Here is a 26,409-nt window from a genome sequence, read left to right as displayed (position 1 = left end):
TTTAAGATAAATGAAGAATATGACGCCATCCGGTGGTGAAAACTTAGCACTGCTTCGGTTACAGTGAAACCACCAACACTTTCTGTCGTGTTACTTTACATAAAACTTCACCCATTACAAACCCATTAAAGAAAGACAGCTTCTTGTCTTATATTTGTATTTTTGACACCGAGTAGAACATTTTACTAGTTACATTTGCTTATTTTCATCACTTGTGTTTTGTATTCATATACTTGTTGTAGATGTTTCCTTTGGCCATTTATTTTACCACCCTGAGTTTACACAACATTAATAACCATAATTTTGTATGGATTTCTTAATATGAAAGTGAACTAAACGCCCCTATTTAAACTGAGGGGCGTTTCCACAGACGTGATAAATCTTTATTAAGTCTGTGGGCGTCTCCTTTACTGACGTCAGTTTTACGTTTACGTGAGACCGCTGAGCAAAACGCTTCCTACTTCGGAGCGCCATTTTTGTTCTTGTCACGGAATAGCAGCATGCTCTTATCAAAGAGATAATAACATCGATTTCAGTGTTGTGTGACCTGCGGTTCAGTATTTCCACAAAATGGGGCGAAAGAAGAAGAAGCAAATGAAGCCGTGGTGCTGGTATCCTTCTTTAAAGTGCGAAAAAATGCTGCGGAAGGCGGGAAGGCCACAGGCTACATGTTAGCCTGACAAAGAGAGGCCTAAGATAGCTTCTGTTAGCACTGTCAGCTAAATGTTAGCGGAGCAAATGGCTCAAAATCAGACAAAAGGTTGGATCTATTCTTTTAAATCGGTTTAATAAGATTAGAAAACCAAGCTTTGAGTGTTTCTACCTCATAAAATGTTGTTTTTACTTAATCCTTCATTGCTAATTTTAAAACGAGCTAGCTATGGATTACCATCCCGTGTGTCTGAATCTTTATGTAATCTTGTTACCAAACAAGAACTGCTGTTTCGCTCTCGAGTAACGTCATCGGTTTGTCTGTGATTCTCAGTCGGTGGTTAATAAAATACAGAAAACTCCTTAACTCTGACTTTAAGGTACTGTAATCGAGACTTTGACGATGAGAAAATCCTCATTCAGCATCAAAAGGCAAAACATTTTAAATGCCACATTTGCCACAAGAAGCTATATACCGGTCCCGGCTTGGCTATTCACTGCATGCAGGTATGAGTCTCTAATCGCAGTTGCTTTGAATAAGTCGAGCTGAATTTGGGGGGCGGAGGGAAGAAAAACAGTCAAGTGAATGTTTGTACTTGCATGCCCTGCGGGCTCACTTACTTTGCATGTATTTCAGGTACACAAAGAGACGATTGACAGTGTACCGAACGCAATTCCAGGGAGAACAGACATCGAGTTGGAAATCTATGGCATGGAGGGAATTCCAGAGAAAGACATGCAGGAAAGAAGACGAACATTAGAACAGAAATCACAAGGTACTCTTACTGTTACAGATCAGAAGTGGAATTTGAAGAAATCGATCGTTTTTCTTTTTTTTTATCCACTACACTTGCTTATGACAAGGAAATGTAAACAATTGCAGCATTTTTCCTTCTTGACTGTATGTTTACAGTTTGAAATCAAACTAAACATACAGTTTGACAGTTCGAATGAAAAAAAGGTGCATGCATCTTTTCTTCTCACTGCCTGAACTTCTTTCACACAAAACCTCTTTTGTTTTAGGTTAAGTAAAATGACAAAATATATATATGCATATTTGCTAAATGTAAAATAACGAGAAGTATGAGAATTATTAATGTCTTCAAAATCAGAAGTTCTCATAAAAAATGATTACGGTCTCTTTAAACAATTGGTGAAAGTCAAGATGATGATGTCGTCTTGTCTCTGATGAAAAAAATCTTTATTTTTCTTTTCTTGATACAGATGTTTTTATTTTTTGTTTTCTGTAGATTATATGTTATGCATGTATGCTCAGAGTGCTCAAAGCAAAGTCAAATACCTTGCTTGTGCACATAAAGCTGATTCTGATTCCTACTTGCTGTAATGCCATCCTTACTATCCTATGTGAAAACACTCGCATTGATTTCTTTATCAGAACTCTTCCTTTTCTGCTTTCAGAGAGTCAGAAGAAGAAGTCAAACAATCAGGACGACTCTGATGACGACGACGACGACGATGAGGCGGGACCGTCTGTCCAACAGGTAGCTGCCGTCCAGCCCCAGGCCGGGTACGTTGCACCAATGACCCAACCTGGAATGCCCCCTGTGGCTGGCGCACATGGGATGCCTCCTGCAGGATATCAAGGCAAGGCAGAAACGATATTCTCTGTTAATTTCAAGTTTGCATCTGTTAAATTTAACATGTTTTATGCTTTTGTCTTAAACCAGATGTTTAAAATCATGTGTTGAGTTATTTTTAAAAGAAGTCAATTTTTTCTCTTTTAGGAATGCCTCCGATGATGCCAGGTGTTCCTCCCATGATGCACGGCATGCCTCCCGCCATGCCTGGAATGCCACCAGCGTAAGCAAGAACTCACTGCATTTTTTTTTAGCTTTCTCTTTAACAGTTAGCTAAAGTGGTCTAAATAATAATTTAGTTGGTATATAAAGTTTATCCATCTTGTTTACAGCATGATGCCGATGGGAGGGATGATGCCTCCCATGATGCCAGGGATGCCTGCAATTCCTCCAGGTCGGTTGTGGATGCGTTTTTATAAGTAATGATGTAGCTTAAAGTTAAAATCTAGACCAGTGGTCTGCAACCTTTACAGCATAAACAATTATTTCTGCTCATAGGCTGGCCAAATAAAACTTTAGAGCTGCAAATGTCTCAAAACCTTTAAAAAAAATTATAAGCTTAGATAAATATCTGCTCTCAGAAGTTTGTCATTTTCTCAAGAACTAACAATTTATCTCTCTTTTTTTTTATTTAAAATAAAGATAAAAATAACATTTTGCAAACAGAGGATGGATCTGTTTTTTTCCTGTGGGGGAAAAAACAGAAAATCATGTTTGAGTAAAAGCTTGTTATAGATTCCATAATTTCCAAAAAACTGACCTAAAAAACATATTACTGGTACTTTTAGTGTCATTCTCTGTAGAAATGCAATTCAAATATTGCCAGTAAAAATGTTCAGTTATTAGATGTATATTTTATCGCATTAGTTAGTCCTTAATCAGTTTAGCCGAAGTTATTAAGATCCAAAGAGCCACTTGTGTCTCCGGAGCCTCAGGTTGCAAACACCTGGTCTGTACTGATGGTACCAGCAGCTTTGTGGTCTGTGAAGGTTGGAAACCTCTGAACTAGAATCATAAACAGGCCAAACCTTTTTTTTCTGTAAGTTGTACTCCGTATTTATTTTGTTGTTGTTGTTGATGAAGTGATGTTTGTTATTTAGGAATCCCCCCTCACATGGCCCCAAGGCCGGGGATGCCCCACATCGCTCCGACCCCTGCAGCCGGACCGATCCCCAGCCGACCCGCAGCACCAGTGGTGCAGCCTGCGGTCACTAAGCCCCTCTTCCCCAGCGCAGCGCAGGTTGGAGTCCTTCAACTTCTTACTCTTGGGTTTTTTTTTTTTTTTTTTTTTTAACACCTTTCTCTATTATCCCCCATTGCTCACCTTTCTAACACCTTTTGATTCATGTTTAGATCCCACCAAAGTTGTATTTGAATTCTGGTTAGCTTTTGTTGACCTGCTACGTGCCAATCCTGTGATTTCCTTCCCACCACGCTGCAGATGGGCTCTGGTGCTAACAGCAGCACTACAGGCGTTTCCTCTCCACCTGCAGACCATCAGTCTGCCTCCTCCCAGCCTCCCTTTTCTAACATGCCCCAAGTACGCTCACAGACTTTGACCAGGCCTGTGGCAGCTGCATGTTGCATAATCACGTTGCCTGCTGCGTGTTGAACTAGGCTGTTTACTAACAGCATTTAGCTTGTAAGGCTACTTTTAACACAAGCTGTGAGCTTTATCGCTGCATGTGCTTTAAATTAACCTGGAAATGGCATAAATAGACAATTGACAAGTTATAACTTTAACAGCATGGGTTATTAAAATAAGCATTATTATGCTTTTAAGTGAGTTTTTATGTCTGTATAAGATGCAGAACTGTCATTCTCAAAACATTCTGGACTTTTTTTTTAATATTATGTTTACAGTTGATGTGAAGGGACAGAGCTAATTCTAAGCTAAACTTATAGTGGTGTTTAAAGGAACTACTCTAAATGCAGTAGGTTGAATTATTAGTTATGTTAGAGATGGTCGATACGGCTTAAAAACGGATTTCTGATTTTAATATATTTTTTTCGTTTAGTTTTTTTTTTTTTTTGCATGCTTTTGTATAAAAGAAATTATAAATGACTGAAAACATTTTCAAAAGTGGCATTTATTGCAATCCCTTCTGTGAGTTGTGTGGAGTATTAGCGCCAGGCTACGATAATTTCTGAAGAGTCTTAAAATTACAAGAAAAGACATTTTAGCAAGAAAAAAGTATTTTTTTTTTCTTAATTTTCATTTTGGAGTTTTCATAAAATGACTACATCTTTCTAAGATTACTACTTTATTCTGATAAGACTTTATTCTCATTTCAACTGTAATCTTGTAGCATTATGACTATTTTTGTTTAAAAAAAAATGCACTTAAATCTCTCTGAAGTACAGAAAACCAAGGAGTTCATTGGTGCAAAACATTACCTGATTTATTTATTTTTTCCAAAAGTTAAATCTTCAAAAGCCAAAAATGTGTTTAAAAAAAACATCCTTTTCGTCTTTTAACACATCAAGTCATTTTGCATGGTAGACTGGTCAAGAAATCAGGATTTTAAAACAATTTCCCAGTAAAATGATTTGTGTTGTCTTGTTGCAGGCCCAGCAGAACCCTTCAGTCGCTGCAGCGTCAAACGCACTCAGCACTGCCGCCTCCTCTGAGCCTCCCAAAGCAACTTTCCCTGCCTACACCCAGCCCTCTGTCTCCTCTTCCACTTCTTCTTCTTCTAACCCCTCTAGCAGCACTGTGGCTAAACCCCCGGCCACAGTGACCAGTAAGCCTGCCACCCTCACCACCACGAGTGCAACTAGTAAGTTGATCCACCCTGATGAGGATATCTCACTGGTAAGTCGCTTCAGCTTTCCGTTTTGCTCTTTTTCACAGTAAGTAATGACTGGTTTATATAGTATGCTTAGTGATATCGACTAGTAGCTACGTTTGATCGGGATGAAAACGTCTATCAATTTGAATGCATACCGACAGCACAATTTTATGTCTTTTTTTTATTTTTTTAAATGTAAAAGCGGGCCTTTAGGCTGTGTGGTAGAACTGAGTAGTTTTCTTTTTGTGGTTATGTTGAAGGATGATTCTGAACTTGAATATCCTCAGTGTGAATTCAGGGCTCGCCAACATTGGTACCCAATTCCTCAACCTTTGTGTGAGTGTCTCTTTGAGCTGAAAGAGGCGTGCGGCGGTTCCTGCAGTCTGAATGTCTGTGTTGTGTGTTTTTCTCTGTAACCAGGAGGAGATGAAGGCTCAGTTGCCGCGTTACCAGCGTCTCATACCCAGGGCTGGCCAGGCCCACGCTGCTGCTGCCCCTCAGGTGGCAGCTGGCATAATGCCCCCTCAGCAGGGTTTGCCACCACAGCAGCCTGGCATGAGGCATCCCATGCATGGTAATTCAGAAACAAGCCATTATAAATGTTAAATTATCTTTTAGAAGTAAGCCTAAAAAAAATTGTATAAATGGTTAGAATCATTGTGTTGCAGTAGAGTTGGGCAATACATGCGTTTTATTGTTTGGTCTAATTTTTGTTTTTTGAAGATTTAATTTTTGGAAAGTCGGATTATTTATTTTTTTTAAACCAATGCGTAGTTCAGAGTGATTTCAACACAGCCATCTTGTTTGGCAAACACGTCTTACAGTTTATAGTTATTTGGACTTTGAGTTCAGATCCACTCCCTTACAAAATACAAAGGTCAGGTTAAGATCTTTTTTTTTTTTCTTATGATTATAGGAATAGTCATGTGTGTAGAATAAAGTTGTAATATTAGGAGAAATGAGTAATAATTTTACAAGAAAAATACATTAAAATGAGAATGTTGAGCATCTTGTGAAGTTATGCCTTAGTATCAGTTTTATAAATAAGGAACTACTTGTCTTTTTTTTCTGGTACAATTGCACCTTCAATCTGCTGATATTATAACTAGGGGTGGGATTTTATTGCATCGTTGATAATTTATCATGATAGATTTCTTAGTGTAGGAATTCTGATTCCAAATAATGTTTAAAGCTCCCAAAACTGCCCATATTGTCAGGCATGATGATATTATTATTTTTTCCACTGTTGAGAATGAAAGTATCAATAAATCTAGTGACACAAGTCACACTTCATTTTGTGACTGGTGTCCTATTCATATTACAAACGAGAGTTTTTCAAGAGTAGTATTAGTTTGTGTTACTGCTGTGTCATGTACTCACAGCCATACAGTTACCGTAAGAAGTAATAAATAGTTCTCATCACTTTTACAGTTACCACACTATTACCACAACATAATGTGATAAAACTTTTAAGTCCATATTGCCCACCCTGTAATTATGACTATATTGTCATCATTAAAAACATTTTCATAGCTTGGCCTTAATGCTCATCTGTACAAATCACAGAAGGGATGAAAAAGACAAAATATCTTGATGTATTTTTGAACAGTAAGCCTTACCTTTATGACTCGATATAAACTGTCAGTCCCTGACTGAGTTGGACCTAAATGGCGTCACCTGTTGACTCTCTGAGGACTGAAGCTGTTGCTCTCCGTTGCAGGTCAGTACGGTGCTCCTCCTCAGGGCATGCCTGGCTACATGCCTGGAGGGATGCCTCCATATGGGCAAGGTCCTCCTATGGTCCCCCCTTACCAAGGAGGCCCTCCCATGGGTATGAGGCCGCCTGTCATGTCTCCAGCCGGACGCTACTGAAGAAGCAAAGCACCCACCACATTAGGTTTGAGGTTAACACCTTTCTCTCATCCTTGTGCTTTTTCAAACCTAGCTGCTAAGAGCAGTAAGCCTACAGTGGTGGCGAAGACAAACATGGTCTGTTTAAACAAACAAACAACAAACAAACAAACGCATGGACATTTTATTGTAATATGTTTATTAGAAAACAGCCAAACACCATGAATATCTAACAGCTTTTTTTGGTGTTACTTGATCACATGTGAGGATATTTTTTCCCATAGGTTTCACTCAGGTTCATAAAGGTGAAGTGTGTAAAAATGATTCGTATTTCTTTTGAAGCTGCTGGAGTTACATGAACATACCAACCCCTTACAAAAAGGCAAGTTTCTTTTGAGAACATTCGATTTTTATTTCTTCAGTAAATTAGCTGAGGCCCTCACAGCATGCACAGGTGCTGTTGGACATTTGTCCCCAACCGTGGTTGGTGAGGGTCTCATTGATTTAAGATGATTCCTACAAAGTAATGTTAAAAATTCATGACTCATCAGTCTCTAGCTTTATTCTTTTTTTCAGGTTTGTTTTATTATTATTATTTCATGGTCAAATGCCTACTTGTATGCATCCTTTGTAATGTTTTATCAATCTGTTGTAATAAAATCCATCTTGAAATCTAATGCTGGTTTGTCCTGACGTACGTGGAGGTGAGTCACCAAGGTTTGTACTGGTGTTGTATTTCTGCACATCTAATGGCTCTGCTGAATGGTGAGGATTTTATCCAAACAACAAAGTTTTCCAATTTTTTTTTTTATTGTTTTCTGTTTGTTTTTTAATTTGGTTGTTGTCACCTCATCCACCTGCCATTGTTTTAAATAGGATGTTTACATACAGCATTGTCCAAAAGTGTTGTTTTTTTTTTTCATGTTTTGTGAATCTTTCTGCATTTTGTCACATTATGACATACATCATTGAATTTAATAAGATGGACCAACACAAAGTACCACATAATGGTAAAGTGGAAAGAAAGTTATACATGATTTTTCAGCTTTCTTTTTTTTTTTTAATTATTTGGAAATGTCTTTTACATTTGGAGACTAACATTTTTGCCTTTCGTTGGAAATCTAGCTAAATGTCAGTCTGGATGAAGAGAATCTGAACATTTTTTTTTTTTAAGTTTCGCCACAGATCCTCAATTAGATTTTTGTCTGAATTTTGGATTATTTAAACGTGGGTGCTCTGTTGCTGCATAACACTGTAAGAAGATCCTGGGTTTGAATCTTGTCCAAGGGTCTTGTTGCATGGAGTTTGTAACTTATCCCATGGATTTCTGGTTTCTGATGAGGCACTGTGTTCAAACACGACTGTTCGGGTAACTGATTACTCTAAATTGCCCATAGATATGAGTGTGTGTGTGACTTTTGTCCACCAACTACAGAAACTGGTCACTTATTTGCACCTTTTTGCATGTGGATCAAAAAGTTACTTTTTTTTTTAACCCCATGTGACCACAGCACTTTGTTCATGTTTGCTGTGCAGTCTCCCCAAAGCTTTCTTTTGAAGATGCCTTTCATCTTGCTTCTTTTAGAAAAGTCAGTTTCCAGGAGTGAACAACTAGTAATTCTCTTGAGAGATGATTCCCACCAGAGCTTTGAATCGCTGCAGCTCCTCCTGAGTTACCCTGTGCCTCTTGGCTGCTTCTCTGATTAATGATTTTCCGCTTGCCCGACCTGTCGGCCTCTGAGGAAAGCATCTCAGATGATGGATTGCACAGAGATCTGTGAGATGTTCTAAACTTAGGATGTTTCATAAACAGTCCGACGTTATCTCAGTTGATAACGTTCGTTAACAAACCTCTGAGGCTTTCAGTGAATAGCTGGATTTTTACGGAGATTGAATTACGCAGAAGCGTCATCCAGTTACACTTTAGATTAACTTTTGAAAGTGATTGGTTGTACTAATACAATAGCATCTACAATTGAAGAATTTTGGATTAATGAGTTGCATTTAATTTCCCTTTGGGATCAAGAGTATTTTTAAAATTTGAATTAAACTGTATTTCGATGATCACAGTAAAGAAGACTAAAGATAATTGAGAAGACCATAGATCCTATCCCCTTTTCTCTATAAATATGTGCTACTTTGTGTTGGTTTTTTGCACAAGGGCTCTTATCCAGTCCTCCAGTTCTACCTTCCTTGAACTTTTAGCTGCCTTTCTCCTCCAACACACTTGACTGTGTTGGAGATTTGATTTCATTCAGCTGTTTAGAAGCAGTGATTCATCTGGAAGTAGGCCTTGAGGACTGGACTTGGGCCCTTATTGCCTAATATTTCAGTTAAAATACACTAAAATATGTGGTAATGTGGAAAAGTTCAAGTAGCGTGAATACTTTTGGAAGGCTTTGTAAAAATAAAGTATGATTTAATGCACTCAGATCATTTGGACATGGAGCCCACCAAGGAGGCTGGGTAATTTGGTTCCAAATACAACACCTGAACTAATGGAAAGTATTTTGATTTTATTCTACTAACTGAATTTGCATACCAGCACTCAAGCATGCATGATTGCTACAATGGTAGCAATACAAAACACACCCAACAATACAGTCGGTCTGGGTTAAAGTCCAATATAAAAACATGGCATAGATTTTTAGAATTTTTTTTAAAAAAAATGCTGTTTTTATGTTAATTCCATTTTCATTAGTTCTGTGGTCCTTCATATATTCAGTAGATGGCTTATTTGGATATCGTCAGCAAAAGTCGCTTCGACAGAAGGTAAATTTCACAAGATTGTCACAGCAGATGGCATTGATAACCCAGAGACCACAATAAATGCCACCACATATCTATAGAAGCATCTTCCGGACTGATCTTTGCCACAGTGCCCGTCTTTATTGTTGGGCGGTTTTGTGTTTCAGCGTCTTTCAGTGTCTCAAAGTCGCCCGCTGTGTGCCATTTGATCCTGTGTTAACATTATTCTACAGAAAACAGCGGAGAACAGGCAATGGGAACACCAGTTTGAGTAATTCAATACTTTGAGGCATTTTAGTGTTGTGCACATGTTCCTCTGGCCAGATCACTTACTGCTTTGTATTTGTTTTTGTCTAGCCCATCCATATGAGCTTTTCAGCCTTAAAACCCAGTCAGCTGGCATGACAGGTCAGTTAAATCCTGTAAGTACCTGATGTTGATTATAGTGTGAGACTTTCCCATACAGCTAGACGCAAGGCTCTGTTTCATCGAAGTGATTTGTGATAATATAAAGAAGTCAACATTTTCATTTGATGTGTTAAAATCATGAAGAATTACACGGAAGTACATGCTTGCCCTGTGCTCTGATGACAACTGGCACGGTAAGTAGGAAGAAAAGCTGGGTACTTGTTGAAACTACAAAACGGCTTCTCTTAAATTCTCAAGTGATGTCATAAGTTAATAGTTATGTGGCTTTATTGCATGCTCTAGTTCAGGGGTGTCCAAAGTTGGCCCTGGAGGGCCGGCATCCTGCATGTTGTAGTTCTCTCCCTAGTGGTTGTAACAACCTCCTCAGCAAGTCGGTGTTCTGCTTAGGCCTTCTGATGAGCCATCATTTGATGCAGGTGTGTAAAACCAGGGAGGGAACTAAACCATGCAGGATGCCGGCCCTCCAGGACCGACTTTGGACACCCCTGCTCTAGTTAATCAAGTCATGCAAATTCCACAATCTCTTGCTGTAACAGGATTTATGTCAAGCCAAGTTGCCAAATGTTTTCTTGCATCAAAGTACATTTAGAAATCCTCCCTCAATCCTCTGAGAACTGTACATTACTGCAGTGAACACAAGAGGCTTTGTCTTCAGGTTAAAGTCTAAAATGAAATGGAGAAAATGGATTTCTCCCCCTGGTACATTGTGGAGTCTCTTATACGAGCCTCCTGTTTTTTTATTATTATTATAACTTGTCCTTTTTCTGGATTGCAAGACAATGGCTTTATTGAAGGATAAATTTGACATATAGTGGATAAAATAAACTTTTTAGTGTTTAGATTAATCAGTTTTTTATTTTATTTTAAGAAAATTGGCTTTCAGTACAACCAATACTACTGACGGAAATGAGAAGTAAATGCATCAATGCATTTACTTCTAGACACCACTAGATGAAGATAGTTGTTTTATCAATATATTTGAGGGCGTTGAGGTCAGAAGTACGGCATTTTTCATTTATTTTCTTCAATGCTCTTCTGTTTTTCTTGTTTTTTTTTTTTTGGTTTGTTTTTTTTTTGTAAGTATATATTCCCTACATGCATAAACTATCTTGTCTGTTAAAATAGAATTTCATTCTGTCCTGTACAGACCAATTGTCTTTTTGGAACGGTGGTGTTTAAATGAAATGTGACATCACTGTGTAGTATTATGATGCTCAATAAATGAAAATATTTGCATTGCTTTCCTGCCATTTGTCATTCTTAATTTACAGGAATGCAGCTGAGAGCGAAAATCCTCTGGGATTCCCGTCATGCTTGGCTTTTATACCTACTAGTGCACCACCTAGCGGCCAGCGGAGATTTTACAGTGTTGAAAGAAATTTGGTGCTCAACACCAAAGGGCTTTATTACATAAATACTGAGAAGGACAACTCTTAAAATACAAAACAAATCTAAAAGCATGTTAATCAAGTAAAGGTGTGCTGAAGCAGGGAGACGTACAAGTCAATTCAGGGGAGTATGGACTGATTAGAAAAAAAAACTGGATTGTAGCACTAATAAATGCACACATAAATGAGTGCATTCATACGTAGTGTTAAATATAAAATGCTTGATATAGTTTATTTTAAGGGGAAAAGGATCCTTAAAATACTTTGTGGAAAATGAACCTCATTGGTTCGTTGTCCTTAGAAATGGCTCTGTAGCCGTTTCTAGGAAGATAGAGGTCTGTGACTTTCCTTTCTCACCTGTTGTGAAATTTTAGATCGGCACGTTTCATTTCTCAGATCTTTTAGGCCATTTCAGACGGCTTCTGCTTAAGTAACTCCTTTATTCTAGTGGCCTGGCAGTATTTATACCTGGGTGTTGCCGCAGTTAATTCAAAATGTTAAAAGTAGGCAATTCATTTGGTTCAAAATGTTAGATGACTCTTTATTAACAGCAAATGTGAATAAAATTGTGAATTCGGTTGTAGCCTTTGTGAACTCAATTTAGTCAGTTCTTCAGAGTGAACTTGCACAACACTGAATCTGAAATGAGTCACGTTTCCAATACCAGAATTTGAGCTTTGTCCCCATTCTTAAAGGGGAAATGCTCTTCTAAACTTTTACTGTGAAACTGTTACATTGCATGAAAACTTTCAAACATGCCTCTGGGGTTTGTTAACTTTTTGAAATCATGTTTTCAAATAAGATACGTTTATTCAGAGAATAATGCCTTACATTATGATCAGTAAACACATAAAACGCTGTGTTTACTGCTGTAAATGTAAAGTAATGTATGGATTTTTATCATAATTAAGCTTTTTATTTCTCATTGCATGGAAGCAAGTCAGTCAAGTTAAGCAGCCACAGCGGTTACTAACGTAATGAGTGTGTCCTGGTCGGACAACACCATCCGTACCACAACCGTGAGATGCTTCCCCTCACAACCCTGGATCACCAGTGACCTGAAGGAATTACTAAACAAGGGAGACACTGAAATAGTGAGTAGTTTATGAAAACAACTTCAAGACAAAATTAGAGGAGAAGGATCCATCGCTGTGGAAGACATCCTGCCTGGTTTTGGGACCGAATAAAACTCATCCGTTGGTCATTAACAACAATAGACCTTTTGCGCTATTACATCCTGGAGAGACTCCTTTTGGACCACCTTTCAGGACCCCCTGCTGTTTTCTTAGCACCCTGGAATTGGACATCTCACCATAGATTCACATCAAGAAACCCTCCAACATCTGGACAAAAGCAGGCAACACCATGAAGATCTTGTTCTTTGAGTTCTCCTATGCATTCTACAAAATTCAGCTTGATTTATTAAGCCAGAGACTCCCGAAGACACAGGTGGAGGCCTGTCAGTATAAGACAGAGCCCCGTCATCAACAGAAACAAGTCAGAAAACTGTTCAGTCATCAGATGTATCAGGAAAAAAAAAAAATGCCTACAGAGATGATGGATCATCTTGACGTCAATAGTAATAAGATGAAGGAAATTATTGTAGATTTCAGGAGAAAACAACAAAAGTGCTAGTTCAACAAGAAGGAACAGAGAAGAATGTACTTCTACATATTTGTATGTTTGTGTGAGTGTAAAAGTCTTCATGTTTGGATAGATATGGAGCGAATGCACGATGATGCAACTTATCACTCAGAAACACAGCTGAAAACATCCTGTTCACAGATGGTCAGTCAGCATTGTTTCCTCTGGAATATTCAAATAATTAACACAATGGTTTTTGAAGAAGTGAAGCAACTGATGCAATTTTGAAAGAATCGTGCACAAATTTATGGGAAGATAAGTGAAATCGCTTTAAAAACCAGAAAGGCCTGATAATGTCTGATATTCCTCAACAGTTTTCTTTCCAATTTCTGACAGTCACCGGATGAGAAGACAGATTCTTGTTAAGATATCTCTTTTGACAGGAGCTATATTGTGTGTGTTAGTGTGTGTTTCCTCTTGCACAGGCCTTGAGGTTAGAAGGTGGAGCTACATTGGGTTCTTCTTGGTTTCATTTACAGTTACCCAAACTTTTGCCATATCAGTCTGAATCGTCGGCATGTAGCCTGTGTTGTCATGGTTTGCATCACTGTCTTTCTTTAGCATCGGTTTTAGTGTCGGTGGGATTGAAAATGACTGTGATCTGGCACCTGGCTTGTCTGTGGACTGTGGTCATCACTCTTGCTGGTTTTGGTAAGTTTGGTTCTGCTTTTCAAGTTCCAGGTGTAGCCTACTCATTCAAGCAACTTTCTTTTTAACGTGAAAAAACATAATGTCGGCGGATTGAATATGGACGGGGTTATAAACACTGAGGGGTTCATTTTTCTTTCTGACTTTTAAAAGTGATTCAAAATTCTTTTGATATGAAATAACAAAATGTAAGTGCATTTTTGGTAACTCCTGTAATACGCCAACAAAACACAAACCTTTGCTTGTAAATGAAAAAAATGTCATCCAATGTTTTTAAATTAATCGCTAAACCTTCAGATATAATACACATGATTTAATATAGAAATTTATGAAATTTGGCAAGTGTGTGGAAGTAATTGGGGGGCGGGGGGGGGCACACACTAGAAAAACGCATGCAGATACGTATAAGCTGGAGGAAAAACAAACAGGCGCTTTAGCTCCCATTTCATTCAGATGTTGGGTTTAGCGTCGTGGGTTCGATTCCCGGCTTTCCCAAACAGACAGACGTGAGCAAGACATTTACTTTATTACTGCCTCTGGGCTCTTTGAGGGCTCACTGACCCAGAAAAAGACACAGTTGAACAGGAAATACAGATATAAAAACACATTGGTTTTATCTAGTAGGTAGCTTTTCTTGTCTTAAATGCGCTGTGCTACTAGATTGTAGAAGACCCGCCACACCAAAGATAAGACATATTGTGATAAAAGTTATCACATTACCCCTCTTAAGACAAATAACTCATTTTCACATCTGGGGAAAAACTGTCAGCGTTACTTTTTTTTTTTTTTTTGTAGGAGGTTTTAACCAAATCTTTAAAAGTCATGGAAGACTACTTTTGATTCAAAACTGCAGTTCGTTTTTGTAGTAAAGCATTTTTCTTTCCCCCTTTTAAACCAGGAGTGAAATACTTTGTATCAAATAGAGAGTAAGATTTTAAATTGTGGCGCTTTGTGTGATTTCTCAAGGTTTTTGCGGCGATGTTTCGTTCGTGGAGCGGCTGGAGGGAGAGTCGGCGGTCGTCCGCTGCGACATGAAGCCGAGGAGCCAGCCGCCCTTCGGCCTCTACCTGAGGCGCAGCTGGCTCCGTCCCGTGGACGTCCTCTTCAAGTACACCAAGAGCGACGCCACCGTCAACGAGTCCTTCAGAGGCCGAGTGAGCGTCAGCGGAGACCCGAGCGATTTCTCCGTCAATGTGACCCTCTCCCAGCTCGGGGCCGCCGACACAGACCGCTACACCTGCGAGTTCATGGTGGAGAGAATTGGCGCAGAGGATGAAAAGATCCCAGGCAACACCGAAGTCTTCCTCCAAGTCAGCCCTCGTGAGTCTCTTTTTTTTTTTTCTTTCTTTCTCTCTCTCGTTTCTTCGCACACGACTTGGAGACAGGAAGTAGTGAGGAAGTGAAACTTCCAGAGAGACCACTCGGCTTTCCTCTTCTCACAGATGGACAGTCGCAAGGGCGTACAGAGGCCTTTGAAGGGACAAGGGCTTCTGGACTTTTTATGTCTGATGATTAGACTATTCTAATCCATGAAATCTAAAACAACATGGAGTCAAACACTAAGTTAAGCAGGATAAAATAGTTCACTTTATATATTTTCCTCATCTGTTTTAACAAGAGATTTTTCCAAACAAAAACACCAAAACCCGAGAGATTTTCTGTTATTTTTTTTTTTAGTTTTGTTTCCTCATAAACGATTACAAACATATCCAACCCCCCTTCCAGTACGATAACCTGACTTAAACAGCTGAACTTTTGCTGTTGCTACTGCAAGACGTACATTTCTCCTCGGTCATTTTTATTTGAATAAGAGAAGAAAAAACTTTGAATATATTCTGAGTTGAATATTGGTGCCAGTGTGCAAAAATGTCTTTGGCACACAGAGGAGCTTGTATCAGGTTTTAAGTTGTTGGTGACTGTTTAAAGTATAGATGAAATTAAAACAAAACTCTGCGTTTTATATACATCTAAACAAACTAACAATATTCAGGGACATATGATGTGAGCTTTCTTTTTTTTTATTTCATTTCCTCATATTAGTGACCATACAAGCTCTGAGAGTGACTCATGAGTATTATTAAGACATAAATAAAGACAGTGTTCTCTTCCTCTGCAGAAACAATTAGCAAGCTGAACCTTTTGAATGTCACTTAATTGTGTCTCTTATCATTTTAGGGTTATCTCATGTAAAATGATAAAAAAAAAACGATAAAGATCTAGTAATCAATAGCAAACTGTCTGATCCTTAACATAACAGGAAACTAGAAATATTCTTCATTATTCTTCAATTATATAAGCAGCAAAGTGAAAGGTTAATGGAAATGTGTAGATTCACACAAAGGTAATCAGATTTAACAAAACTATGATTTAAAACTGTACCAAATATGAACTCTCACTTTACTCATGTTCTGCTCCACTGGCCTCAAGCCAATACTCTTTCTTGCTTAAAAAGTGTCAATCTGGTGGTTTCAGTTTCTGTCTGACACATATTGTTAGCTAATCACTTAACTTGTTTAATTAGAGCCAAAATCATCTTAAAAGTGGACTTGTTTTGGTCTAAGTGTCAAAGAGACACTTGGTTTCTATATTTCTGTATCGAAACACTGCTCACTGGAGAGCGGTGTGCAAACTGGGACCATTTCAGTTTTCCCTGGTCGAATGCAGCATTGTTTTAAACCTGGACACATGCAGAACGTCTGCATGTGGAGCTGAAGCGCAAAACTCTAACCTCCACCACCGTAGTGGACCATAGCGGCAGAGTAAGAGGACTCCACATTTTCACCAACGTCTGCTAATTGAAAACATTAAAGTTTCCCATTCAGTTCCTGTGACAAATAGGTTAAAGTTCAACTTGAGCGACGTTTAGCATTCAACCAGCCCCAACATGTCCATCTCTACGCCACAGAAGACATGGAGCCTCACAATAACGTCACAGTCTTACTCAAACATGCTTAAACCACACTGACCATTTCCAAGTGGGTTTAAGAGAACCGCAATTTCCACTGGGTTCTTTACTTTCCAACTATTTTCTGAAAATGTTAACGCCTCATGTTCAGCTTTGACTGAAGTATGTTTCCCGAAAATGTATTGAACCGTGTTTTTGTCTGCTCTCCTGTCTAAAATGTGTCACTATAAATCATTATGAGAGACATTAGACTCAGTATGATCGTCTTCTTTAAGTGATCACGCCCACGATGTCGCAGCCATTTTTAATTTCCTTTTCTCCCTGGAGATGCTCCAAGCTCCGTGGACCTGGACCTGATCCAGACCTGCACCGGAGGTTCCGCTGTGCTTCCCTGTTTCACCCCAAATAGCGAAGGCTCGGCTGTGGAAGGTGTGGTTCTGAACAGGCAAAGGGGCCGGGCCCCCGTGGAGGTGGCCTACCACTCTCAACGGCGCCACACTTCCCTGTTCCCCACTGAGAGAGTCCTGCTGTCGTCTGCGCCCGGTCCGGGCGGCATCACCTTCAACGTGACGCTGCTGCAGCTCCAGCCTGAGGACAGCGCCCTCTACAGCTGCCAGCTGCTGCTGCGCGGCAGGCCCGGCAGCAGCACCAGTCTTAGGGGTCAAGTGTTCTTTATTTCCGTGCAAGGTGGGTGACATCACAGGCTGAGCCGTGACCGAATATCTGCAGGCTCCGTTCTCAACATGTCAGGACGCTTCCGGCTTCAACTAACACACCTCTTCATTTTACCAAATGCTCTCAAATGCGTCCACTGCCTCACCTCAGCTCCTTCCACTTGTTTTATTTGTGCAGCCTGGCTGAAAATATGTGAAGTCAAGAACACAAATTGGAAACAAACACATTGTACATCAGCTTCGTGCTTAACCTTGGTTAAGGAAACGCCCCAGCAAAAATGAATTATCACAAAAAAAAACCCCCAAAAAACAAACATGAATTAACATGTATATATGCATTTTTTTTTTTTTTTTTTTATTTCCAGGAATGTGACAGAAACCCTACAGCAACTAAATTTGTTTTGTTGTCCTTGCTCTCTTTATGCTTCCAATTTGTTCTTGACAAGGACTTCCTAACACTATTTCTGGTGACAGGATTTTGGCTGTGGAAACGTTGAAATTTTGAATTTGGGTAAAACTGTGGTCCTATCATCTCCATCTGGACGTTTGCACATCAAAAGTAAAGAACAAATTTTGCTCAGTGAGCCCAGTTCATCAGCAGTGTGCATGTGGAAGCACAGCAGGACCGCATGTTTCATTACCGCTTATAACGTTTCTACGTTTTCAACAAACTAATAACAGGAAACTTGACGTCTTTTCTGTTGAAACCACTTGTTTGAAGTTTCTAAGATCGTCTTGGCAACTAGCTGCCAATTGTTTTTCTGTTTTCTTATGAAGTGGATCATTTGGTCCCATGAAAAAATAAAAAAATAAATTAAAAAAAAAAACAAGTATAAAGGATTTTTGTCAACAACATCTTTTAAGCTAATAAGGCTCTTTGTGACCTTTCATGTGTAAAACCTGCATATTAATCTAAAAACACCCGGACTTATTCTAAAAAAAAAAAACAAAAAAAAAAAACAAACTTAAGTAACGACTTCTCAAACCACAATGTCTGTCTCATGAAAACATTTGACCATGACTATAAATATCTGGAAATAATGTCTCATTTGCTCAACAGGAAATATGCCCACAATGAGACTGCAGTCGAGCTAACAGTTTATCTGAGTTTTTCATGAGTTATTTAATGCAAATCACTAAACACAGGGGTGGCTGTAAATATTGGTAAGTTGAATCGTGTCAGAATAATAATATTTAATAAGAACAATCAATATGCAATTTCAATTTTTGCATTAAAATAATGAAACGGAATAGCTGAAATGAATTTTCAGACAGTATCAGTTCTTCAGATTCATTAGATCTGTTTTCCTTATTAGTTTAGGAACCGTTCACTTTCTTCACGTCAAGTTCCATAAATAGCAACATTCGACTGAAGATTCTTAATTTTTTTTGCTATTTAAAAACCCAAAACCAGAAATAAAACTGTGGTCCATTGAAATATTTTCTTGAGCAGATGTTTAGCAAAATTATATAAATAGTCTTGTTTAAAATTTTTTTTTATCAGGTTGTGTAATGTTTGTGGCTCTAAACGAGTTTAACTTACCTGGACTGATGGGGAAAAAATGTCTCTTTGCAGATTATAGATATTTTGTTTTAATGCAACTTCAACCTCGTGGTTCTAAAAGGCTGAAATGTGCAAAAGCTCAGGGGGTGTGAATACTTTTACAAGGCGATGTAAATTTTTTCAGAGTTTCTTCTTTTTTTGGGGGGGGGGGACAAAGAATAAATATATAGAAATCTTCCGTTATATTTTCATTCAGTCAGCTGACAGGTATTAGAATCCGGTTGTAGAAAAACATTCATAAAGTCGTTCCTGTTGCGGGTTTCCATGAACGGTTTTGCTCTTAATCTTTTCATCTTCATTAATGCTCCTGCTCTCAACAATGGCTGCTTTCGCCTCTGTCAAATATGAAAAGACATCCAAACTGCAGCCCGAGTAGGAAGGAAATCTGTGGTTTCTGCTTCTCGGCCGTCATAGATGGGCTGTTTTTGCGCTCCTTTTGTTATCGCGTGTTGTTTATCTCAAACCATCACTTCTATTTATCGTCATTCTGTGTGTGTGTGTGTGTGTGTGTGTTTCTGCAGGCGATAGGTGCGGCTGCTCCAGCTACCCCACGCTGCTCTACGCCTTGTCAGGAGCCGTGGGCGTCCTCTTCCTCCTCCTGCTCCTCGTTGGATGCGTGGCGGCGTGGAAAGTGAGTGGTCGTGTAGGTTTTGTTCTGCTTCTTTGACACCGCGCTCAAACGGGGTGGGGGTACTACTACAATCAGCACCTGCAAGCCGAGAGCGTGCCAGAGGAGTTCCTCTCCAGCTCGCCACAAAAACCGCAGCGGTTTCATAAGTTTTGCTGCAAGTTGTCAGCATGTTTTTCTTAAAGTTTAGCACCAACAGAAATGTAACTGCAGTCATTAGTTTCGAAATATTACGTGATTCTTGGGGTTACTAAAATGAAAAAAAAAAAAAAGTAAAAGAAAAAGAGTATGTTTCCCAACTTTTGCTGTGGGATTTAAGGGAGTTTCGGGGCCAACATCAAAAGACGCCGTCTGGTCTGAGAATGACAAACTTTGATTTTGACACAGGAAATCGAGATGACATATTTACAGATTTTTCTCAGCTCACTGATTTTTTTTTTCTTTTTTTTTTTTTTCTTGTCTTGTCTCGATGGTGTTCAGGGTAAAACCCGCCAGGGTGCCAAGTCACGCTCTCAGGCGCCCATCTACGAGGAGATGATCGGGGTGCAGTCTCCCAGCCGAAAGCTGCCCGCTCACCGACTGGAGGAAGTCGAATCCACCGAGTACAAAAACTGCCCGTTGAAAAGGGCCAGCCCTGGGAACCATTATGAGAGCCCGAGTGGGGCTCTCTTTCCCAGGAGGGATTTCTGAGAAATGACATGTTAGATCAGAATAGGATGACCCAAAACTTTCTGAAATTTGCAGAACTCTTTCACATCTGTCTATAGATTATCAGAAGATATATTTTTGTGGCCTTTCAAAGAAGAAAAAAAAAGCACAATTCCCCTTGCAGACTTCTTCTGTTTTTGCCGCATTTGAATGTTTCAGAACATCAAACAACAAAATGCAAATTAATTGGCCCTTTTTTCTTAAAATGTGAATTTGTCCTTATCGACCACATATTTTGGAAAGTTTCACATGACCTCATTACGGCTACACATTTAGAATCAAGAAATCATTTAAAGAGCACCTGTCCAACAACAGGAAGGGAGGCCTAATGATCTCAAAAAGCAAACACAGCAGTGGCGAAGAAATGTTAAAAACAGACAAGAAGCAAAGTGCAAAGGTCACAAAGTCATTTCTAAGGCGTTGGAGAAATGTCCACAAATGAGTGAAACAACAGCGGCCAGCCTACAGAAACGACTCCAGGGCCTCATGACAACTGAGCCAGAAGGTGGCAAAAGAGCGTAGAACATCTAAACTGCCTCGGTAAATCTGGAAAAATATTCTGTGGAGACAAAAGTAGAACGTTTTTCTTGTAACATTTGGAATAAAACTAATGCACTATTTCAGGAAATAAACCCAAAAAACGTCACTCACTCAGGGTGCTGTGGTGGCGCGGTGGTAAAGCACAACCCACATATGGAGGCCTTGGTCCTCAATGCAGACGTCACAGGTACAAGTCTCAGCCTGATGATCTTTGCCTTATCGTGACGCAGCTTCCTGTCTAACCACTCCTAAATAAAGGCTGTTTAAAAAAAAACAAAAAAAACATCACACCCTCAAACAAGCATGGTCTGAGTCTGGAGATGATTTCTTCTGTAGGAGCTGGATGACCCAGTGCAGTTGATGGAAGAATAAATTCAGTTTCTGATCTTATGACAGAACAGCAACTCCTTTAGCTGATCCTGTTTGGGTTAAGCAGCAAGATGCCAGTCCTGCACTGAATGCCTAAAAATACCCAAAAAACTTGAAAGGTTTTGGACTGGCCTAGTCAAAGTCTACTCTTGAATCTAATTGGGATGATAGGGAATGACCCACAACAGGCTGTTTCTGTGGCCGAATTATAATATCGCTCCTAAGAATAGCTGGCAGAGTGATGTAAAAAGACTCGTTGCCAGTTATTGTAAATATTTCATGTTTGCGAGTCAAGTTTTATATTTAGGGGATAATTACTTTTTCCCACTTAATATTGAATGAAATTACTGTTGGACAACTATATATATATATATTTTTTTTTTTATCTAGTCAGTTTATCCTTTGATGATGTCAAACATTTACAGGTAACAAAAATCTGGAAGGGGGGCAAATATTTTTTTATTGGACTGTATATGTGAAACAACTCAATGTCATTCCTTCATATAGTTTTTTTTTCTTGTATTTCATTAAAAGTGTTGAAACAAAAAGTTCAAACTTGTGGGATTTCATTTTCATTTGTCGTCACACCTCCACACCTAGAAACGTTTGGTGACCTGAGGGGGGGGGGGGGGGGGGTGTCCGCCGGGCCGTGTTTAGTTCAGTTCAGTTACGCACAACTCCTATAAAATTGCAATAATCTTGGAATTGCAATTTTATTACCAGTAAAAACAAATCTTACCTAAACAAAAAATGTTAAGTACAACACAAAGTATTTGTTTAAAGCAAATATGACCACATCACATACGGAGTGACTTTAACTCAAAAGTTGACTGGTGCAAGAAAATCTCTGAATCTGCTTAATTATTTATTAAAAGTAGTTATATATGACAAGTGATTTTAAAGAAAGGGTGACCCAAATCCTGCTATTGCTGAAATTTGACAAAAATATTTTGTACCTTTTTTTAAATAAACAAATTACAGATACAGTTCCTAAAAATATATATATATAAAATTTGGTCCACATGACAGAAAATGTGGAACACCACTGACTGAAGACATTTACCAATAAGAACAGAACAAACCTAAAAATGGTCAAAAAAAATTCTACACCACTGTGATATACACTTTTTTTTTTTTTTAAAGAAAAGGACAAGACAACGAGTAACAGACGAGAAAATGTGTATTTTATTAATATAGTCTGAAAGAAGCTCCATAATTCATGGAAACATTGTTTTTTTTCCAATGCATGTTTTCAACAATCACATTCTATGAGGAGAAAAAAAGAACATTAAAAGCCACAACTTTGCATTAAATGTACAGACATTTTTCCGTAATGTTTTTTTTTGTTTGTTTTTGTTTTTGTTTTTTTCCCCCAAAGTGAAGAGAAAGGCAAAGGCAAAGTCCCCACATCCCACCCTGACCCTCCCACCTGTCCCTAAAAAACAGACAGCCTTAAAAGTCATGGGCTTTTTTCAGTACAACCCACAGTGCTTTAGCAGAAAGATAAGCGCTCATTGGTTAAGGATTACACAGCATGACGACGCAATGTAACGTTTTGCTTAAACATTAGATAAAGACGGGGTTTTTTGGGGTGGGGGCGGAGATGAAAGACACGAGAAAAACAAAAACAAAACAAAAAAACAATAACCCCAAAACATCAAACCCCGAAGCCCAGAGTCTTGGTTGACCATCACCTGCAGTACATCTGCAGGTGATTGGACTAGTCCCTCCCACTTGTGCATAGATCAGAATCCTTTTACAACCAGCTTCATCCCTCCACTTAAAAACCACCTGTTACATGGGAGGAAACGTCATCTTAGTCACAGGAACAAACATGCTCTACAACAGACAGGAGAGATTATTAAAAGAAAAAGGAGGGGAAAAAATGGCTTGCACCATGCTCCCAAAAAAAAAAAAAACCGGATGGAAAATAAAAGGACATGAAAGAAAAAGAAAAACCTATTTTGTAATTTAAAAAAAACAAAAACAAAAAAACGGATCATTGTTCCAATGTAAAGCAATTTCTACTTGGATTTCACATGTAAAGCGCTCCACTTTTTGCAAAAAAAAAAAAAAAAAAAGATTCTCAGTCTTATTTGGTAAACATTTAATTTCTAAAAAACTTTTTTGTTTTTCTTTTGTGGTTTGAACTAATAAAACTTTAGTGATTGCTTGGAGTAGAATAGTTGTCAGTTCCTTTAGTTTTTCACCACACTACCATTAAAACGCAGAACTGATGAGGTTTTGGATCTGGAACCCTGGCCTTCCTGAGACAAAAAAAATCCACGTCTTTTTTTGTTTGTTTTTTTTTTTCTAACAAGTGTGCAAGAAAGTGAGCGAACTGTGTCGCGGTATTACAGGAAACATCAAATCACAACTCAATACATGTACAGAGAGATAGTCACCAAAAAAAAAAAGAGAACTTAAAACCATTTTCTTTTTTTTTCTTTTTTTTTAAAATACGACACAAACACTGATCGATCCCAGAGTTTTGAAGTAGCGTCAAACCTTCGTTCGGCAAGATTTTCATGTCCGTATTTGATGGAAGATTAGCTTCGTCCTTTTGAAGAACATTCCTGTTGTAGAGTCCTGTTTTCTTGAGCTTCAGACAAAATGACATGCTTGTAAACGACAGGTGGCTTTTTGCAAAAACAAAGAAAAGATAGGCACCTCTGAAATGAGTCGCAACAAACTCGCCTCCCATGCTTTTATCCCTTTACATTTCTCCGACAAGTTCACTTCTGGATTACTAGTCCTTCTACAGCTATCTATGGCCACAGTTAGCTTGTTTCCTTCTTCCTTTTTTTTTTAAAATCTCCATTTTTTTTTTAAAAGGTTTTATAATTTTTTTTTTGAACATTTTCCTTTTTGTGTTTTTTGCTACATTTTCTTTACGTAACTGAAACGAAATGGTGCAATACTCCATGATAATCCTCAAATGGGATTATCTCACAATAAAAGCCACTATAAGGTAGATAATTTTTTTTTTTACAGATAGAACGGGGGAGGAGCAAAAAAGATAAAAAATAAAAGTCCTTGAGTAAACATGTACACGTGAATTGTCGCCATCGCCCCTTTGCCCTTAGACGCGTTTACCTACGATTAGCCGAGCAAGGGGTAGAAGACACTCAGTGCAACATTAGAAGATAATCAGAATGAATTAGACCAAAGAAAACAAAAAAGCAAAACACAAAACATAACAGAGTTGAACATAACAGCAGGCCATGTGCCGAGTACACAGTTTTTAGAGCACACATTCATACAAACATCTGAGATGAGTTTTCTTTCTTTTCCAAATCTGTAACCTAATGCAATACATATCTGATATTCTCTACAAAAAAAAAAGCCCATATATGTACCTGTCAGCTGGAAAAAAAAAAAAAAAAAAAAAAAAATTACTGACTTCACATTGTTATTGGCGTTCCATGATTCAAGTATTTCGTTAAATAACTTTTTTTTGTGGTTTTGATATGTCTGCGATTTAACAACAGGGTAAAATATGTAAATTAGCAGGTGCTTCGGGTCGGGCTTTTAAAAAAAAAAAAACGTACGCAAATCACGCACACACACACAAAGCGTGCTGTGGTACGCCTCCAAAACCAGAACGTGCATATCTAACGTCGCTTTCAATCAATCAAGTATCAGCTTCCGCTCGACCCCAAACCCTTTCCTTTCCATCCCTTATTTGCAGGGAAAATACATATTGCTCTTTATCGGCTGTAATAAACCAGGACCTTTCAGGGGGACAACAAAAGTCTCAGAGTTTATGATTCAAGAAGTTTGAAGAGGTGATACCACATGTTGGAATATATATTTATATATATATATATGTGTGTGTGTATGTATGCATACAGTTGCGGTTCTTGCATGTATGGTCTTGCCCCCTTCTTCCGTTGCCTCCCAGGAAATGATCCGAGTCCTGCCTGTCCTCAGCACCAACAGGGAACGCCCGCTCAACACGCAACGGAAAGAGCAACAGAAAACCTGCTAAGGAGACAACTGATGGATTTAGACGACTTCATCCGGTCCTCAGACGCCCTGTTTCTATCGCCGCCCTGGGCAGCTGCCCACATCGAAAACCGCCACTGTGTACATGAACGTGAATACATTAGTTGTGGTATCTAGAGAGCTGTGGAGAGGAGACGCTCTCGGTGCTGGTGCAGCATGGGAAAAGCCCCGTCGCTGTCGGGTTCCTCCGGTCAGTACGGGACGCAGGGAGCTTGGATCAAGGCAGTTACAGAAACAGGCAATAGTGATTTTTGCTTGTGTGCTGCAGGACTCCAAGTCCTGAAAGGTAGCCTTTTCTCTCGTTTCTTAATTTCAAATCATTTTTAAGAGATTTTTTTTTTGTTTGTTTGTTATTTTCTTAAGACTGTACCTCTTGAAGTGTGCCTCTCTCTTCCTGCAGCTGCAGAGGAAAAGAGAGCGAGGCAGAGGCCTGAAGCCGTCTGTGTGCGAGTGTGTGTGCGTGTGTATGTGTGGAAATGTACAGTTCAGCGGGGGCCCCGCTTTGAGCGGGACACAAACACAAACACGAGATAAATACAGCATCCACAAAACGGCGCCCCGGCCGCTGCGTCCACCCCTTCAGGATGGCGGCGGTGGAGGCTGGCGACCCGGATACGTTTCAGCTAGAAGTGCAGAGCTTTAACATATCATAGATTTTCTTCTTTTTTTTTTTTTTTTTTTTTAAACCATTTAGATTTTTTAAGCATTTTTTAAAGATTTTTATGTCAAACTTCATAAAAATGACGTTAAAATGCGATTTTTTTCATTTTTGGTTTTTAAAAAAATATGTACCCGGGATTACCCATCATCAACTGTGCACTGTAGCAAACTGGAGCCCCTAAACTGAGTAAAGATTTTTCTCCTTAGCATGGGGCCTTCCCCAAAAATAAAAACCAACAAACGAAAAAAAAAAGAAAAAAAAAAAGACACATTTAAAAACTAAACAAACGTCTCAGAGGATGAAGGGAGGGGATGCTGCCACTCTTGTGCTGCTCCTGCCTTCTGCACCCTCTGCAAAAGCTCCTCCAATACAGATAAGAGATACAGTATGACACAGCTAATTCATATTGGCACAATACATTGGCAACTTTCATGTGCACTAATAGCATTTACTGGAGGCGTCAGCTCTATATATATATATATATATATATATATATATATATATGAGCTGCGTCTCATACTTGCAAACATCAACTCCCCTACCCTGAGATTCGGCTGGACGTACGTCTTCAGCACGGAGAGAGAAAAAAAAAAAAAAAAAAAA

The 26,409-nt window shown here is 38.9% G+C and overlaps 2 protein-coding genes across 5 annotated transcripts; both read left to right on the top strand.

Annotated features, from left to right (window-relative positions):
- Window positions 1-423: 423 nt before the first annotated feature.
- On the top strand, window positions 424-7,569 carry LOC106957111 (BUB3-interacting and GLEBS motif-containing protein ZNF207). Of its 3 annotated transcripts, XM_015048336.1 has the most exons (11): window positions 424-611; window positions 1,032-1,158; window positions 1,289-1,427; window positions 2,071-2,256; window positions 2,397-2,472; window positions 2,582-2,643; window positions 3,350-3,489; window positions 3,691-3,789; window positions 4,819-5,064; window positions 5,462-5,615; window positions 6,762-7,569. In XM_015048336.1, the coding sequence occupies exons 1-11, from the start codon at window positions 571-573 to the stop codon at window positions 6,911-6,913; spliced, it is 1,422 nt and encodes a 473-aa protein (XP_014903822.1). In that variant the 5' UTR covers window positions 424-570; the 3' UTR covers window positions 6,914-7,569. The 3 variants fall into 3 exon arrangements, 2 of the variants coding, with proteins under 2 accessions (XP_014903822.1, XP_014903824.1); XR_001426892.1 differs by lacking the exon at window positions 6,762-7,569 and having other exon boundaries at window positions 4,819-5,377; window positions 5,462-5,554; XM_015048338.1 differs by lacking the exon at window positions 3,691-3,789 and having other exon boundaries at window positions 425-611.
- A 5,622-nt stretch (window positions 7,570-13,191) lies between these two features.
- Window positions 13,192-24,693, top strand: LOC106957110 (uncharacterized). 2 transcript variants are annotated; one of them, XM_015048334.1, is made up of 5 exons: window positions 13,192-13,752; window positions 14,716-15,069; window positions 16,982-17,341; window positions 19,414-19,535; window positions 20,001-24,693. In XM_015048334.1, the coding sequence occupies exons 1-5, from the start codon at window positions 13,692-13,694 to the stop codon at window positions 20,208-20,210; spliced, it is 1,107 nt and encodes a 368-aa protein (XP_014903820.1). In that variant the 5' UTR covers window positions 13,192-13,691; the 3' UTR covers window positions 20,211-24,693. The 2 variants fall into 2 exon arrangements, with proteins under 2 accessions (XP_014903820.1, XP_014903821.1); XM_015048335.1 differs by having other exon boundaries at window positions 13,205-13,752; window positions 19,414-19,523.
- Window positions 24,694-26,409: the final 1,716 nt, after the last annotated feature.

The sequence above is a fragment of the Poecilia latipinna genome, unplaced genomic scaffold (genome assembly GCF_001443285.1).
Source record: "Poecilia latipinna isolate Pla-1442-1.1 unplaced genomic scaffold, P_latipinna-1.0 Scaffold876, whole genome shotgun sequence".
NCBI classification, from domain to species: domain Eukaryota; kingdom Metazoa; phylum Chordata; class Actinopteri; order Cyprinodontiformes; family Poeciliidae; genus Poecilia; species Poecilia latipinna.
Note: the sequence above shows the minus strand (reverse complement) of the source record. Positions and strands in the feature narration are given on the sequence as shown.

Coding starts and splice junctions, on each gene's coding strand:
- LOC106957111 (XM_015048336.1), top strand. CDS start 571: ATGGGGCGAAAGAAGAAGAAGCAAATGAAGCCGTGGTGCTG. Junction 2,644..3,349: donor GATGCCTGCAATTCCTCCAG/GTCGGTTGTGGA, acceptor TTTGTTATTTAG/GAATCCCCCCTCACATGGCC. Junction 5,065..5,461: donor CTGATGAGGATATCTCACTG/GTAAGTCGCTTC, acceptor CTCTGTAACCAG/GAGGAGATGAAGGCTCAGTT.
- LOC106957110 (XM_015048334.1), top strand. CDS start 13,692: ATGACTGTGATCTGGCACCTGGCTTGTCTGTGGACTGTGGTCATCACT. Junction 13,753..14,715: donor CATCACTCTTGCTGGTTTTG/GTAAGTTTGGTT, acceptor TGATTTCTCAAG/GTTTTTGCGGCGATGTTTCG. Junction 15,070..16,981: donor CTTCCTCCAAGTCAGCCCTC/GTGAGTCTCTTT, acceptor TTCTCCCTGGAG/ATGCTCCAAGCTCCGTGGAC.